Source organism: Muscardinus avellanarius, assembly GCF_963383645.1.
Source record: "Muscardinus avellanarius genome assembly, chromosome: 18".
NCBI classification, from domain to species: Eukaryota; Metazoa; Chordata; class Mammalia; order Rodentia; family Gliridae; genus Muscardinus; species Muscardinus avellanarius.
The window spans coordinates 24270499-24286648 of NC_137804.1; the positions used below are offsets into that span (position 1 = coordinate 24270499).

Here is a 16150-nt window from a genome sequence, read left to right on the forward strand (position 1 = left end):
TATCATACATTTATTTATTTATTTTTCAGAAAAAAACTATCCTGATATGGAATATGGACTCTAGATACCCAAAACAATCTCAAAGAAGAACAAAGCTAGAAGATGTATATTTTCTGATTTCAAACCATATAAAGCTACAATAATTGAAACAGTGTAGTACTGTTCCAGAGGCAGATATATAAACCATTGGAGTTAAATAAAAGCCTAGAGATAAATTCTTCCATATATTGTCAAGTTATTTTTGACAAGGTTTCCATGAACATTTGGTAGAAATAATAATCTTTTAAATATTGTTCAAAAATAATAATTACATGAAAAATAATAAAATTGGACCCTTACCTAACATATTTACAAATATTAACTCAAAATAGATAAAAGACCTAAGTATAAATCTTAATACTATAAACTTTTAGAAGAAAATCTGGGTCATAAAACCTCACAACATTGAAATTGGCAGTGATTTCTTGGATATGATTTCAATGGCGCAGGCAACAAAAGGGTAAATAAACTCCCTAAAAAATAAAAAAAATATTTTATATCCAAAGACAATGTAAACAGAGTTAAAAGTTACTGATAGAATGGGATAAAATATTTCCAAATGCTATATCTGAAGGTATATTAATATTCCAACTAGAAATCCTAAAAATTAGCAACAATAAAAGCAAACAATACAATTTAGAGATAGGTAAAAGACTAATATAAATAATGAATCTCCACAGATAACCAATCTTAGTTGTCTGTTGGATGGAAAATCTTGTTTCTCTGGTTCTGGTGTGTGTTACCTATTTCTTCTTTGTAGTTAATCTCTTTGAGTATTTTCTCTAGCGCTGGTTTTGAAGACATAAATTCCTTCAGTTTCTGTTTGTCGTGGAAGCTTCTTATTTCCCCATCTAATTTGATAGAAAGTTTTGCTGGGTAGGAAATTTTTGGCTGGAAGTTGTTTTCTTTCAGAGTTTGGAATATGTTACTCCAAGCCCTTCTGGCTCTCATGACTTGGTTTGGGAAGTCCGGAGTGATTCTAATCGGTTTGTCTCTGAATGTCACTTGGCCCTTTGTTTTTGTTGCCTTTAAGATTCTCTGCTTGGCTTCCACATTGGTCATTTTGACAATTATATGGCGAGGGGATCCTCTTCTCTGATCCTCTCTAACAGGAGTTCTATAAGTTTCCTGGACCTGTGTATCAACCTCTTGCTCTATGTTTGGAAAATTTTTCTGCTATTATTTCCTTGAAAAGATTGTTGATCCCTTTGGTTTCACCTTCTTTTCCCTCCTCTATTCCAATTATTCTTAGGTTAGCTCTCTTAAAATGGGCCCATATTTCTTCAATGTCAGATTCCTGCTGTCGGAATTTTTTTTTCTAAATTAGAAACTATGCGTTCATTTTTTGAATGATCATCTTCTAGGAGCGAGATTCTATTCTCCATGTGGTCTAATTGGTTGTTTGTACTTTGAATTGAGACCTTTACCTCATTAATTGCATCCTTTATCTCTTTTTGGCTCTCTCTGAATTCTTTTCGTAACACCTCTATTATTTCTACAGTTATTTTACTGATTTGATCTTCTAGAAATCTCTGAATTTCTGTTTTATCAGGTTCTGTTGTTGTGGGGTTGTGGGCATTCATTGCTCCATTGTTATTTTTCTTTCCCATGATTTCAGAAGTTTGTGCCTTCTCTGGGTTCTTCCCTGGGTCACTACGACTTCACTTAAGGTGCTTTGGATCTCGAGTCTATGGTATCTCAGTTCCCACTACTCCTTTACTGGGTTGTATCTCAGAGTCTCAGACCCAGGGAGTCAATCGAGGCTGCTTTAGACCATGGGGGGTGCCAGGTTGGGCGTTCTCCTTTGTTGTAATATCTCTGCCACCACCACTCCCCCACTGGGTCAAGTCCCTGGGAGTACAGTACTGGGATTTCTCCTCTAGGGGCCCCAATTTGACTCACTGTTGAGTGCGCAGATGGAGCTGTCGTGGACTCAGTGAATTTGCTGCTGCTGCCACTGGTAGCTATATGGCGCTGCTGCCGCGCCCTCAGCCGTGAGGCTAGCATTTTTCTTTTCTGTTTTTGAACTCCACCCTGGGTCCCTGCAGGGTGCGCTGAGCCCAGCCCCTGGGAGCTTTAGATGCTCCCTGCGCCGAGAGATCTACCGAATCCCGCCCGGCTGTTCCGCAGCGCCTCACCTCAGCTCGCTGTCCGCCACTCCTCTCTGGAGCTTGGTAGGCTGTTGAGTGTGTTGGTCTGGTGCCATCCGGTGAACTCGCCACTGCCACCAGCAGTAAGGCGCTGCTGCCGCGTTCTCGGGCGTGAGGCCGGCGTATCTCCTCTCTGGTTTCTGAACTCCGTTATGAGTTCCCTTCCTCTCTGGAGCCTGGTGCTGCAAGGCAAAATGGCGCCCGCCGCTTCATGCCGCGGCTCCGGCTGCAGCACTGTGGTCTGGTTTCTGGTGTCTCGTTTTTCCAGCCCTCTTTTTCTCTGTCCTTTAAAATTACATTTTTTGTTTCTCTGCTGATGGTGTTTTCTGGCTATGAAAGGTGCTGATTTTGTGGTAATAGAGATTGGTTGTTAGCGGGGCTCATAAGCCCCGTTTTGCTCAGTCGCCATCTTCCCGGAAGTTCCGTGTTTTTCTTTATGGCTGAGTAAAATTCCATTGTGTACATATCCCAGTTTTGTAATCCATTCATCTGTTGATAGACATCTTGGTTGGTTCCATAGTTTGGCTATGGTGAATTGTGCAGCTATGAACATAAATACACATGCATTAGTTTAGTAGTTTGTTCTGCACCCTTTTGGGGAGATACCCAGAAGTGGTATTGTTGGATCATATGGTAAGTTTGTTCCTATTATTATGAGGATCCTCCATACAATTTTCCAAAGTGATTACCACTAATTTTCAGTCTCACCAACAGTGTAGTAGAGTTCTCACTTCTCCACATCCTCATCGGCATTTGTTGTTGCTAGTACTTTGAATGATGGACATTCTATTTGGAGTTAGGTGAAATCTCAGGGTAGTTTTGATTTTCATCACTTTGATTGCCGATGATGTTGAGCATTTCTTCATGCATTTACTAGCCATTTGAACTTCTTTCGTGAAGTATCTATTTAGTTCATTTGCCCATTTTTTGATTGGGTTATTTTTTGTTTGTTTGTTTGTTTGTTTTTTGCACATCTGCGAATGGGACCCAGGGGCATTTGACCTCCGAGCTACACCCCCTGCCCTATTTTTTATTCTTTATTTTGAAACCGGTCTCACTGAGTTGCAGAGGGCCTCACTAAGTAGCTGAGGCAATCTGCGAACCATGATCCTCCTATGTCCGCTTCCCAAATGCTGGGATTACAAGTGTGTGCCACCATGCCCAGCAGGTTATGTTTTCTTAGTGCTGAGTTTCTTGAGTTCTCTGTATAGTCTAGATATTAGTCCTTTATCAGAGGAGTAGGTGGCAAAAATCTTCTCCCATTCTGTTGGCTCTCGATTGAGGTTCTTGATGGTTTCCTTTGCTGTACAAAAACTTTTCAGTTTAATGCAATCCCACATATTGATTCTCCTTTTAGTTTCTTGTGCCGTTGGGGTCTTGTTGAGAAAGTTTTTTACCTGTGTCTATGTGCTGCAGTGTCGGACTTTTGCCCTCTTCTAGGAGCCTCAAGGTCTCTGGTCTAATTTCAAAATCTTTGATCCATCTTGAATTGACTCTTGTGCAGCATGAGAAAGTGGGATTTATTTCCATTTTTCTGCCTATGGTTAGGCAATTTTGCCAACCTGTTTGTTGAGCAGACTTTTTTTCCATGTATATTTTTTGCCTCTTTGTCAAAAATCAATTGACTAGTGTGGGGATTTATTTCTGAGTCTTCTATTCTGCTCCATTGGTCTATATTGTTTTGTGCATTACCATGCTGTTTTTAAAGTCGGGTATTATGATTCCTCCTGCATGGTTTTTGTTGCTGAGAACTACTTTGGCCATTCTGGGTTTTTTGTTCTTCCAAATGAATTTAAGGACTGATTTTTCTATGTCTGTAAGGAATGACCTTGGTAAATTACTGGGTATTGTGTTGAATCTGTAGATCACTTTTGGGAGTGTGGCCATTTTGATGATATTTATTCTGCCTATCTATGAACATGGATGAATTTTCCATCTTCTAAGGTAAGGTCTTTTCAATTTCTTTTTCAATGTTTTATAATTTTCTTTGTACATGTCTTTTACCTTCTTGGTTAAGTTTATTCCAAAGTTTTTTTTTTTTTGTGGGATATCCTGAGTGGAAGTGTTTTCTGGATTTCTTTCTCAATGGACTTATGGTTGGTATACAGAAAAGCTTCCAATTTTTTAAGATTGATTTTTGTATCCAGACATCGTGCTGAAATTGTTGATCAGTTCTATAAGCTTTTTGGTTGAGTTTGTTGGGTGTTCTAAGTATAGTATCACATCAGAGTGAAAGTTGAATTCTTTTCCTATTTGAAATCCTTTGATTTTCTTGCCTTATTGCTCTGGCTAGAGACTCAAGTACTATATTGAAAAGAAGTGGTGATGATAGTCATACTTGTCCTGTTTTTAGGGGAGATTCTCACAGTTTTTCCCCATTTAATAATATGATGTTGGCTGTGGGCCTATTGTAAAATGCATTTATGATGTTGGTGATGTTCCTTCTATCCGATTCTCTGCAGTCCTTTTAGGATAAATGGATGTTGGATTTTGTCAAATGCTTTTCAGCATCTATCGAAATGATTTTTGTCTTTGGTTTTGTTTATGTGATAAATTGCATGGATTGATTTGTGTGTGTTGAACCAGCCTTGCATCCCTGGGATGAACCCTACTGGTCATGTGTATGATTTTCTTGATGTGATTTTGAATGTGTGTTGCTAGTATTTTGTTTAACAGTTTTGCATTGAAGTTCATCAAAGATAAAGGCCTGTAGTTTTCCTTCTTTGAGCTGTCTTTATTTGGTTTTGGTATTAATGTGATGTTGTATTCCTAGAATGTATTTTGGAGCGTCTTGTTTTTTTCTATTTCACAAAACTGATTGAGGAGTATTGGGATTAGTTCTTCTATAAAGGTTTTATTGCTTGTTTTTGTGGTACTGGGAATGAAACCCAGGGGCTTTCTACCTCTGGGCTATACTCCCAGACCTTTTTTATATTTTATTTGGAAACAGGGTCTCACTAAGTTGCAGAGAGCCTCACACAGTAGCTGAGGATAGCTTCAAACCTGAGCAATCCTCCTGTCTCAGCCTCCCAAGCGCTGGTATTACAAGAGTGCGCCACCATGCCCGGCTCTATCTATAAAGGTTTTATAAAATTCACTTGGGAAACCATCAGGTCCTGGGCTTTTCTTTGATAATAGGCTCTTTATTGCTATTTCAAGCACTTTGATTGCTATTGGTTGGCTTAAATTTTCTATATCTTCTTGGCTGAGTTTAGGAAAGTTGTATTTATCTAGAAAGTTGTTAGTTTCTTCCAGATTTCCATTTTATTGTGGTGTAGCTTTTCAAAGTAGTTTCTAAACCTCTGGATTTCTTTTTCTTTTCTTTTCTTTTTTCTGGTACTGGGAGGTGGAACCCAGGGGCTTTCTACCTCTAGGCTATACCCCCAGCCCTATTTTATAATTTATTTGGAAACAGGGTCTCACTAAGTTGCTGAGAGCCTTACTAAGTAACTGAGGCTGGCTTTGAACGTGTGCAATCCTCCTGTCTCAGCCTCCTAAGTGCTCAGTTATTAGCGTGGTGTCACCACACCTGGCTTCAATCCTTTTGGTCCTATAGGAAAGACACTGGTGATTTCCTTTGAACTGATTAGCTTCAGCAATTATCAGCACTTAATCATTTTCCAACGTTTTTGGAGATGTTTTTTGTTTTTGGTATTGGAGATTGAAACCAGGGACATTCCACCTCTGAGCTACCCTAGCCCTTTTTATTTTTATTTTGAAACAGGGTCTCAGTTGTTGAGCTTGGCCTCAACCTGTGAACCTGTGATCTCTCTGTCTCATCCTCCCAAGTACTAGGATAATGGATTATGGGCACGTGCCACCACACCCAGCATTTTGGAGGGTTTTTTTTTTTTTTTTTTTTTTGTGGTACTGGGGTTCCTGGAAGCCCTTCTACCTTCGGGCTACACTCCCAGATCTATTTTATATTTTTGAAACAGGGTCTCTTACTCAGCGCGGCTGGCTTCCAACCTGCGCGATCCCCCTGTCTCTGCCTCCCAAGCGCTGGGATAACAAGCGCGCGCCACCACGCCCAGCTTGGAGTATTTTAAAGTTAATTCAATTTGCATTTTATTTTCTTTGTATCACATTACTTTTGAAGGTTAGTTTGTTAGGATAGATCTAACTAAGGTTTTTCTAGTAAATGGGATGTATGCGTATGTGTGTATGCCCACTGGAAATCAAATCCAGAGCCTCAGGCATGCTAAGCATGCTCTCTACCACAGTCTTCAGCCCTAAAGTTTAAACATTGCATGTGATTGGTTTAAGTCTTTTTTTTATTTTGACAACAGGCTACCCCTTTCTTTTAGAAAAATCTATGTATTGATGGACCTGTGTTGTTTTGTAGAATTTTTCACATTTGAGCATGGTGGTTTTATCCTTTAGATTTATCATTTTAACATATTCTTCTAGCTCCTTTTTTCCCCTATAAATTGGTCACTAGAGATTTGATTCAGTTCTGCTTTTTAAAGCAGTATGTCATAGGCTCTAATAAATGCAAGGGTCAGTGCACAATTTCTCAAGTTACTTTGTATACATGCTTAGTAGAGGTTGCTAGAGCTCGGTATGCACACATTTACATACACGCACATTTGCATATACAGATGCACATATTGCTCCATGGGAATAGGCACACAGTTACAGGTTTGTTCCATCTGAGTGATAATACTGATCTAGGCAAATGTTGTCACCTTGATCCAGCATAATATTTCCCTTTTACCTAATGTTTACATTGGGGATTAGCAAAAATGATAATCATTTTAAATCATTCTTTTTGCAGTAGCACATGATCAGAATAATGGTCCATGTACAAACCAGGTTGTCTTGATTACTGGCTTTGTGCTTTTTTTTTTTTTTTTTTTTTTTTTGTGGTGCTGGGAGTGGAACCCAGGGGCTTTTCTACCTCCAGGCTATACTCCCAATCCTATTTCATACTTTATTTGGAAACAGGATCTCACTGAGTTGCTGACAGCCTCACTCAGTAGCTCCTACCTCCAGGCCACATCCCTGACCTATTTTATATTTTATTTGGAAACAGTCTCAGTAAGTTCTGAGAGCTAAGTAGCTGAGGCTGGCTTTGAACCTGTGTGATCCTCCTGTCTCATCCCAAGTACTGGGATTACAAGCCTGCGCCACTATGCCCAGCTTTAAATGGTACTTTTTAAAAATTCTGGTTTCTAGTTGTTCATTGGTAGTATGTAGAAAGAATAACTATAGTCTATGAGTTTGCTAAACTTTAGTTATTTCATTCTGGAAACTTTTATAGATTCCATGGAATTTTCCACATATACAGTCATGTCTGCTAATAAAGGTGGCTGTGTGTCTCCCTTTCCAAATTGTATGTTTTTTATTTCTTCTCATAGCTCTATTACAATGCTAGGTCTCTGATACGGCATTGAGTAAGAGCGGACATCTCTCCCTGGCCTGTTTTCCATCTTAGCAGAACTTAGTACTTTCCTGGTACTTTTTATCTTTATTATATAAATCTCAGATTTATGATCACTTGGCAAGGAATCCTATTTAATTTTTTTTCCAGCTAGCTCAGTTTTCCTGATACATTCACTGACTGGGGTAGCACCTGATTCCTAATGTTCTATATGCATGTATGGTACTTATAAGATTGAATTATCAGTATCAGAAATTTCATACATGAGGAAATGCTCATTACTATTGTATGTTAAGCAAAATCATAGAGCACTATTGTGTGTTGAGCAAAAATTATAGAACTGGATATAGTGATGTGAAATAAATAGGACCCCCACCTCCCTACCCTTGAAGGAAATGCTCACTTTTACAGTCTTCAGATACATTAAGCTCTGTGATAACCTCTCAGTGTATGCACATGTTTAGTTTCATATATGCTTAGTTTGAATCCACTTGTGATGTAGCCTTATTATGAAGTACTCTGGCTGTAATTCTCCAAATAAATGATTGAGAAGTGAGACATACTTTGCTATGTGATAATTTTGTGTGAGAAGATGCTATACTTTTTTAGTTTAATGTAACTTAAATATTTTAGTTACTTTGTAACTAGTGGGTTAAATAATTAGCAGTAAATAAAGGGCAGCAAACATTTTTCCTTTTGAAATAATATTTTAATAGAAGAGAAATATTGAGGCAAATATAATAAAAAATAAAGCTTTGTGATATTTCCTTAGAGAGAGGGTGGTGGTTTTTCATTGCAAGTTATAGATAGAGGGACCCAATATTTGTCTTCTTGGTCCTTAGGCTCTCCTGCTGATGTTTGTTTGTTTGTTTGTTTGTTTTACTACCCGTATTACAAACCTGGGTGAAAGAAATGGGTGAGAGATTTTGTTTAAGCTTCATGCAACCAGAAAAAGTTTCTCTAGTTCATTGCTTTAATATTTGCACTTAGCACAAAAGTAGTTAACAATCATTGAATAGTATTTGTGAGGGTAGGATGCTAGGCTATCTGTATTTAGTTAAAGTAAGAAGATTTTAACTAGGTGTGTTGGTGCACACTTGTAATCCCAGTACTTGGGAATCTAAGACAGGAGGATCACAGGTTGGAAGCCAACCTTAAGCCTACTTAGTGAGGGCCAGCACAACTTAATGAGACCCTGTTTCAAAATTAAAAAATCGAGGTAGGGGTGTAACTCAGAGGTAGAATGCCCCTGGGTTCAATCCCCAGTACTGCAAAACAAACAGAAAACATATTTTTATATAAGATATATAACGTTATTACAAAGGAAAAAGTCATTGCAAGTATGTGTTGCTTGATAAGCATCAAATCACATAATTTTTGAGATAATTAAATTGTTATTAATATAGTAACCGAAGGCTATATGATGTTTCAGTCAGAAATTTGCCCATGACATTGTTTTGAGCTTGACTATTAATAAGATTGAAATATAGTTAACAAAACGTATGCAACTGCATACTTTTATTTGAAGCCTTTAATATATGAGAATCAGGGAATACTTTACCTTTGTATTAGTAATATAATAAATAAAGAGTACTGAAGGAATTTCTTTTGTATTTGCTGCCACCAAATGGCAAATTAATTAATTACTATGTCTGTTACATCCTGTAGAATGTATGTTAAAAATGTTTCTCTAATATTTTTTGATGAAGTTTTGTTCATAAGTACTTTTGATGTATTTTAATATGTTTAGAAGTATAGCTAGCCAACCCTCTTTCACCAGAGTGGGTAGGATGGTTTCTACTTATTTTGGAGAAGCATATAAGAACATCAACAAGTAATTACCTTAACAGAGATGGTTACACACACACACACACACACACACACACACACACACACACACACACACACACCTTCACAGTTCTTCTAGACTAATAAGAACTGTGTCTGGCAGCATTTTCTTCTTATTTTAAGATAGGGAATTTAACTCTGACATTAGTTCTTTCCCTGTCATTGCACCTGAGAATTATGGCTCTATAATTTTTTAGGCCTACTTGTATTGATTTAAAGATGAGCCATTTCACCGAAATTAGCTGGTAGTAAATTTATTTTTATTCTGAGATATTATTATGTAAGGATATAGAAATTTCTTAGGACATCTTGTAGATAAATATATAATTATTAATGAATAAGTAGTTGGATGCATTAGTGAGCATATTTGAACAGGTTTTTGTCTGTTAAGATTTAAGGACAACTTGTTGCTAGAAATTCTAAAACAAATCCCACTTTTGGGGTCTTTTCTGAGATTCCAGTTAAGATTGGTTTATACATAAAACCTTTAAAAATATCTTAGTTATACAGATCAGTAATTTTCTTTCTTGATAGATAAAACTAAATCCTGAGTTAGTAAAATTTAAAGTAAGTTTTAAAATATTATTTAGTAATTCGGTGTTTTCTAAAGATATTACCTATTTATAACATAGCCCTTCATTTCTGAGGTCAGCATATTCTTGCTTTTGATATTTGTTTTCTGCCACAGGCCTGTGATTGGAATTGAAACAATACAGCTACTGCTTCCACCAGAGGAAAATAGTATGGGAATTCCTTTTATGGTAGGTTATTTTCTAGTAGTATCTTTGAAGTAATATAGGCAGCTTTTGTACTTCCTTAGTTTGTTACTATTATGCTTCCTCAGAAGGTGAACATAAATTATATATAACTGTATGTGAATAAATACTTAGTGTCAGCCCAGATCTTTCAATGAGTTTTATTTTATGTATAGTAGTAGGCCCTGTGTAGTAGAAGACTTACTTAGTACATAGCAATTATTCAAATTCCATTTCCAGAGGAGGAGCCTTATAAATCTTAAGATCTCTGTGTTGCATATTAGAGAAGATAATGTTAAATAGATGAAAATAACAAGTTGGCCTGAAACTATTTTTATTTCCTGAAAAACTAATAAATTGTCATGTTTTCTTCTTGTTGTCCATTTTATCATCACTGTTTATAGCTCATTTTCTTACATGTTAAATGTTTATGCTGCACACTTTAAGCCTATGGTCCATTTATAATCTCTGGGGAACCTCAATTATATGAATGACTCCTGGATTTCTAGTGAAAATAGTTTTTAAAATCTCAAATTCTGGGTGATTTCATTCAAAGCACCCCCTCATGCTTTAGCCGGGGGCTGTAACTATTTTCTGTATTTTTGTCTTTTTAATAAACTTTAAATCTTCAAAAAAAATCTCAAAATCTAGAGGTTTTAGACTGACAGCATTAATAACAATTTTATACACACACATGTTTACATGTGTGATATACATATTTTGTGGTACTGAGGCTTGAAGACAATATGTTTGATAATATTGGTATCATTTGTTAGGCTTTCTATCTGAAGTTGAAAATATTCAAAGATTTATAGACTGTGTAAGAAGAAACTATAGCTCAGTAATTTGCTTCTTTACTATTACCAAGCTACAATCTCTTGTTCTTTATCTATTGGTCCCAAACAGTAATACATTTTGTTATTAAGTAGACTTGATGCAAAGTTATTTTAAAACAACAACAAAAATATCACTCTTACTGGATTTTTGTAAAATTTGTTCTTAATTGTATTAAACTTTTTTGTGTTTCTTTTTAAGAGGAGGTTATTAGAAAGCTATTATGTTGAAAATGGAAAAAATTTATCCATCTGTTTTCTGTCAGAGAAAAGCATATTATTAGGAATATAACATTGGAGTAAATATCATTCAAAATGTATATTCCCTTTAAAAATTCTGACTTCTATAATGAGATAACTGTATTTCTACCTGGCCTTTGTTCAGGAAGGCTTAGTTAGATTACCTACCTTCTTTTGTTGCTGTTATTGTTAGTACATAAGATCATTCTTCCTTCTTATTACTCAGAATGGTTGTTGGTGACTAGAATTTCACTGGAAATTTGTTTCTTCATACACTTTATTGTGGTGGTGGTGGTGGTGGTGGTGGTGGTGGTACTGGGGGTGGAACCCAGATGCTATCTACCCCCGGGGCTACACTCCCAGACCTATTTTATATTTTATTTGGAAACAGGGTCTCACTAAGTTGCTGAGAGCCTCACTCAGTATCTGAGGCTGGCTTCAAACTTGCACGATCCTCCTGTCTCAGCCTCCCAAGCGCTGGGATTACAAGCATGCGACACCACACCTGGCTTATTTCTGTTCTTTATAAGGCATTTTTCTAGTCTCCAAGTCAGTAAGAGATTTGGCTGAATTTTATACAATGTTCCCATCCTAATACTTTTCTCAATCCAGTATTTGAAAAAGGTTAATACAGAAAAACAAAACAAAAATTGGCAAACTTTCTATAGTAAAATAATATTTGATTGGGAGAAGAAGGCACCCTCAATTTCACATGGTCCATTTATTTTTTCTTTCCTGATAATGTGTTTTAGAGATCATTGAGTCCCCCAAACATTTATCTGTGATCTCTTTGTAAGTTGCAATTATTATCTTTTACCACAGGGTGGTGCTTTTGCATTGGCTACTGCAAACTTCCAAACTTGGATAAACAGGGAGGGCAGGAGAAGGTACTGGGAGGGTGGCTACAAAGCATGTGTGCATATTCGGAAATACAGTGAAACCCATTAATTTGTACACTTAATATGATTTTTAAAAATTTTATTATGAAAATTAAGTCATACAGATAAGCAAATTCAAGCTAGTAAAATAACCTTTAGATGATCCATTATACAGATTAATCGATATATTTTAAAGGTAGATTTTTCTGTCTGAGTTAAATGATTAGGAACTATATCCAAAGCCGGGCATGGTGGCATACGGTTATAATCCTAGCATTCGGGAGGTGGAGACGGGAGGATTGCAGTTCACACACAGCCTCAGCTACTGAGCGAGACCCTTCGCAACTCAGTGAGACCCTGTTTCAAAAATAAAAACACTGAAAAATAGGGCTGGAGGTGTAGCTTGGAGGTACAGTGCCCCTGAGTTCCATCCCTGGAACTCCAGAAACAGTTTGTTGGTTTGCTTCTTAGCAGTGAATCTTCATATAGTAAGTGTTTTAAGTTTTGGTAATGTGAACTTTTGTCATTTAATTCCTCTAGGCCATATTTTTCTTAACTGTGAGATAGTGTTTATCAAATAAGTATCACAGCTAAGGACTAATATTATTTAGAAAAAAACAAATATGTGAACATACGAAGGAGAGAATAAATTACTCATAATCTTGCCATTGGTCTGATATGTTAAAAACTATTATTTAACTTAATTATATAATTTGTATATAGTGTTGTTTCACATGTTTTAAAAGTATTATTCCAGCCGGGCGTGGTGGCGCATGCTTGTAATCCCAGCATTCAGGAGGCTGAGACCTGGAGGATCGCGGTTCGCAGACAGCCTCAGCTTCTTAGTGAGGCCCCCTGCAACTCAGTGAGACCTGGTTTCAAAATAAAGAATAAAAAAATAGGGCAGGGGGTGTAGCTCGGAGGTCGAATGCCCCTGGGTTCCATCCCCAGACCTGCCAAAAAAAAGTATTATTCCATGTTCTTAGAAATGCTTTAAAAGTTTGGTTTCTAGAGTCTGGGAGTATAGGTCAGTGATAGAGTGCTAGCCTATGATGCATGAGGCCCTGGGGCTCAGTCTCCACACTTTAAAAATGTGTATTTTTAAGCCAGGTATGGTGGCGTAAGCTTTTAATTCCAGCATTTGGGAGGCTGAAACAGGATGATCCCGGCTTGCAGCCAGCCTCAGCTACTTCATAAGGCCCTTTGCAACTCAGTGAGACCCTGTTTTAAAATAAAGACTATAAATAGGGCTGGGGGCTGGGGGTATAGCTAGGAGATAGAATGCCCCTGGTTTCCATTTCTAGTATTTTTTTTTTAAAGGAAAAGCTTCATGAAATGGTATAGTATATTTTGAGTTGCAACAAGCACAATGGTGTGTGTGAGTGAAACTTAAAGGTAGAGTAGTGGTGGAAATCATTAGAATAGTGTACTTTAGTAAGGTTTAATTGTAAACAGAAGCAGATAAATAATACTTTCTCTGTTTTAGAAAAGTAATTTATGGTATAGAGAATTGTTAATCAGGACCCTACATTACTAATGACAGAATTGTAACTCAAACTGGCTTAAATGTAAAATGAAATTCATAGGCCTAGCATTGGTAGATCAACTTAATGATGAATCCCTCTCCTCCCAAACTTTAAAAAAATTGTCCCTTTTTCCTTTATTCCCGTGTGCAGTTCAGCTTATATTATCCTTATTTATACTTCCAAAAGATACGAGAATATTTTTCCTGATAGCCTTGGCCGGAAAGTAAAGTCCTGAGGAAGACCACGTCTGGTTTCATTCAGGTAGATTGAAGGCTGGTTTGAATTAGAGGTTTACTTTCTTTAAAATAGTGTTACTTTCAGCCGGGCATGTGGTGCGCGCTTGTAATCCCAGTGCTTGGGAGGCTGAGACAGGAGGATTGCACAGGTTCGAAGCCAGCCTCAGCTACTTAGTGAGGCTCTCAGCAATTTAGTGAGACCCTGTTTCTAAATAAATTATAAAATAGGTCTGGGAGTGTAGCCCGGAAGTAGAAAAGCCCCTGGGTTCCACCCCCAGTACCTCAAAAAAAAAAAAAAATAGTGTTACTTTCAAATCCAACTAGTGATGTTTTTAGCTAAGGATGATGTGATCAGCAGTAACTCTAGCATTTGACTTATGTTTTATCAGGTCTAGGATACACATATTTTCTGAAATCTAATTACATTATTATCTGAATATTTAATTATGTCTCTGTTAACTATATCAGAGAAAACTTACCCCCAGTACTACACATCAACAGAGTGTAAAAGTATTTTTTAAAAAGGGCTGAATTTTTGCCCTTTTTAAAAAAGATTAAGAAAAGATTATTTGAAATTCTTCCTGGTTTCTACAATGTGGTGGCACAGGGTAGCAGTGTCAAGTTTCTGGACTATAAAAGCAAAAGAAGAATATTTTTAATTTAAAAATAAGTTACTATGGTTACTGTGTTTACCTTTATAAGCAATAATTACACAAGACATCCAAGGAATTCCCACAAGTACAGAAAGGGCAGTAGTTAAAGTGTACCCTGGTTATTTCACATAGTAATTGGGTTTGCATATATCACTTCCGTTCCAAAATAGCTATCATTTGGGAAATACTAAAATGATTCATGTCTTTTTGAATCATAGAAGGGTGGAGGCAAAAATAATGAACATACTATTTTAAATTCAAGTAATGACTCAGTTTAGAACATTTTTTATATTCTTTAGTTCCCTTTATCAAAAGAGTGCCATAATTTCATAGAGCAACTTCTCTTGTTGAAAGAAGGAAAGTATGTTTCTAATGTGTTTCAGATGAGGAATTTCTTCCTCAATAGAATTTTGGTGGATCTTTTTTCTTTTTTTCTTTTTTTGGCACTGGGGATCGAATCCAGGGACATTCACCTCTTAGCTACAGCCTTGTCTTTGAAAACAGGGTCTCACTATGAGAATCTTACTACTTGCTGAGACTGTCCTTGAACCTGTGATCCTCCTGTCTCAGCCTTCCAAGTACTAGGATTATAAGCATGTGCCGCCATACCTGGGTAGCTACATGGATTTTTATGACCCTGATAAATGTATACAATGCCATGCTAATAACTTAATGTTCATTCAGAGTTAATGTCAACCTTTAGATGTAATCACTTTTGAACTTCTTAAAAAGAAGAGAGATTCCTATCAGAATTGGTAACCAGTCCATTCGTACATGAGTTGTTAGACCTACTATCAGTTAGTTATTATATTATACAAATTTTTGACTGTTTTGTTTATATTCAGTATTGTAAGAATACTTGTAAAACCTCAACCCAATATAACTCTCACTGTAAAACTGTGAGACTCATTACATTTTAATGGGCCTTCCATACAATGCCTACTTCTTAATATCAAAGACTAATCTTTTTTCTTTAGTATTAGGGCTATCCTAAACTGAAAATACTTTATAAAATAGCATGTTACACTCAACTGGCTTAAACAGTAAAGGAACTTATGACAGTAGGAATTGAAATAAGGTGATGTTAGAGGGACTGCTTCAGTTTCTTGATGCTGTCATACAGGTGTTAGGCGATATTTAACCTTGACAGAATGGACCTTTGTATGACACCCTTGACCCTCACAAGATGCCCACCATACTTCATGCCATCATTATCAAACACATACTGTTTTAATAGAAGGGACAGTTTTCCTCTGCCTCCCTTTTTAGGTACAAGGAAGAAATTCCTAGAAGCTCTACAAGTAAACTTGCCCTGACACATTAAAGGCCAGACTGGCTCAGATCACATGAGCCTCTGCTAGGTAGAATAGGATTACCATGATCAGCTTACAGTATTCAAGATTTCCTTAAGTCATGTGGGATATAGAGATAGACACTCGGAGAACTGAGAGTAGTTTGTAAGAAGCAAGGGATTTATGGCTGGTAAGTAGACAACCAACAGTATACTATGTTTCACATAGAAAAATTAAATATTGGCATTTTCTTCCAGTAGTTTAGTTTCTCCGCCACTGTGAATAAATCACTGCACACTAATACCAGAAGGCATTCT

At 36.9% G+C, this 16150-nt stretch overlaps 1 protein-coding gene across 2 annotated transcripts in view; it reads left to right on the forward strand.

Annotated features, from left to right (window-relative positions):
* ANKRD28 (ankyrin repeat domain 28) overlaps nt 1-16150 on the forward strand; it is a gene marked incomplete at both ends in the record, with an annotated part of 164050 nt that overhangs the window by 30487 nt on the left and 117413 nt on the right. Inside the window, one exon of one of the 2 annotated variants that reach the window (XM_080715266.1) lies at nt 10113-10181. The exons of the other annotated variant lie outside the window; for it this stretch is intronic. Within the exon in view, the coding sequence (XP_080571392.1) occupies nt 10164-10181 (18 nt within the window). Of the gene's footprint in view, nt 1-10112; nt 10182-16150 lie in introns of those variants that run through there. 2 annotated transcript variants of the gene reach the window in all.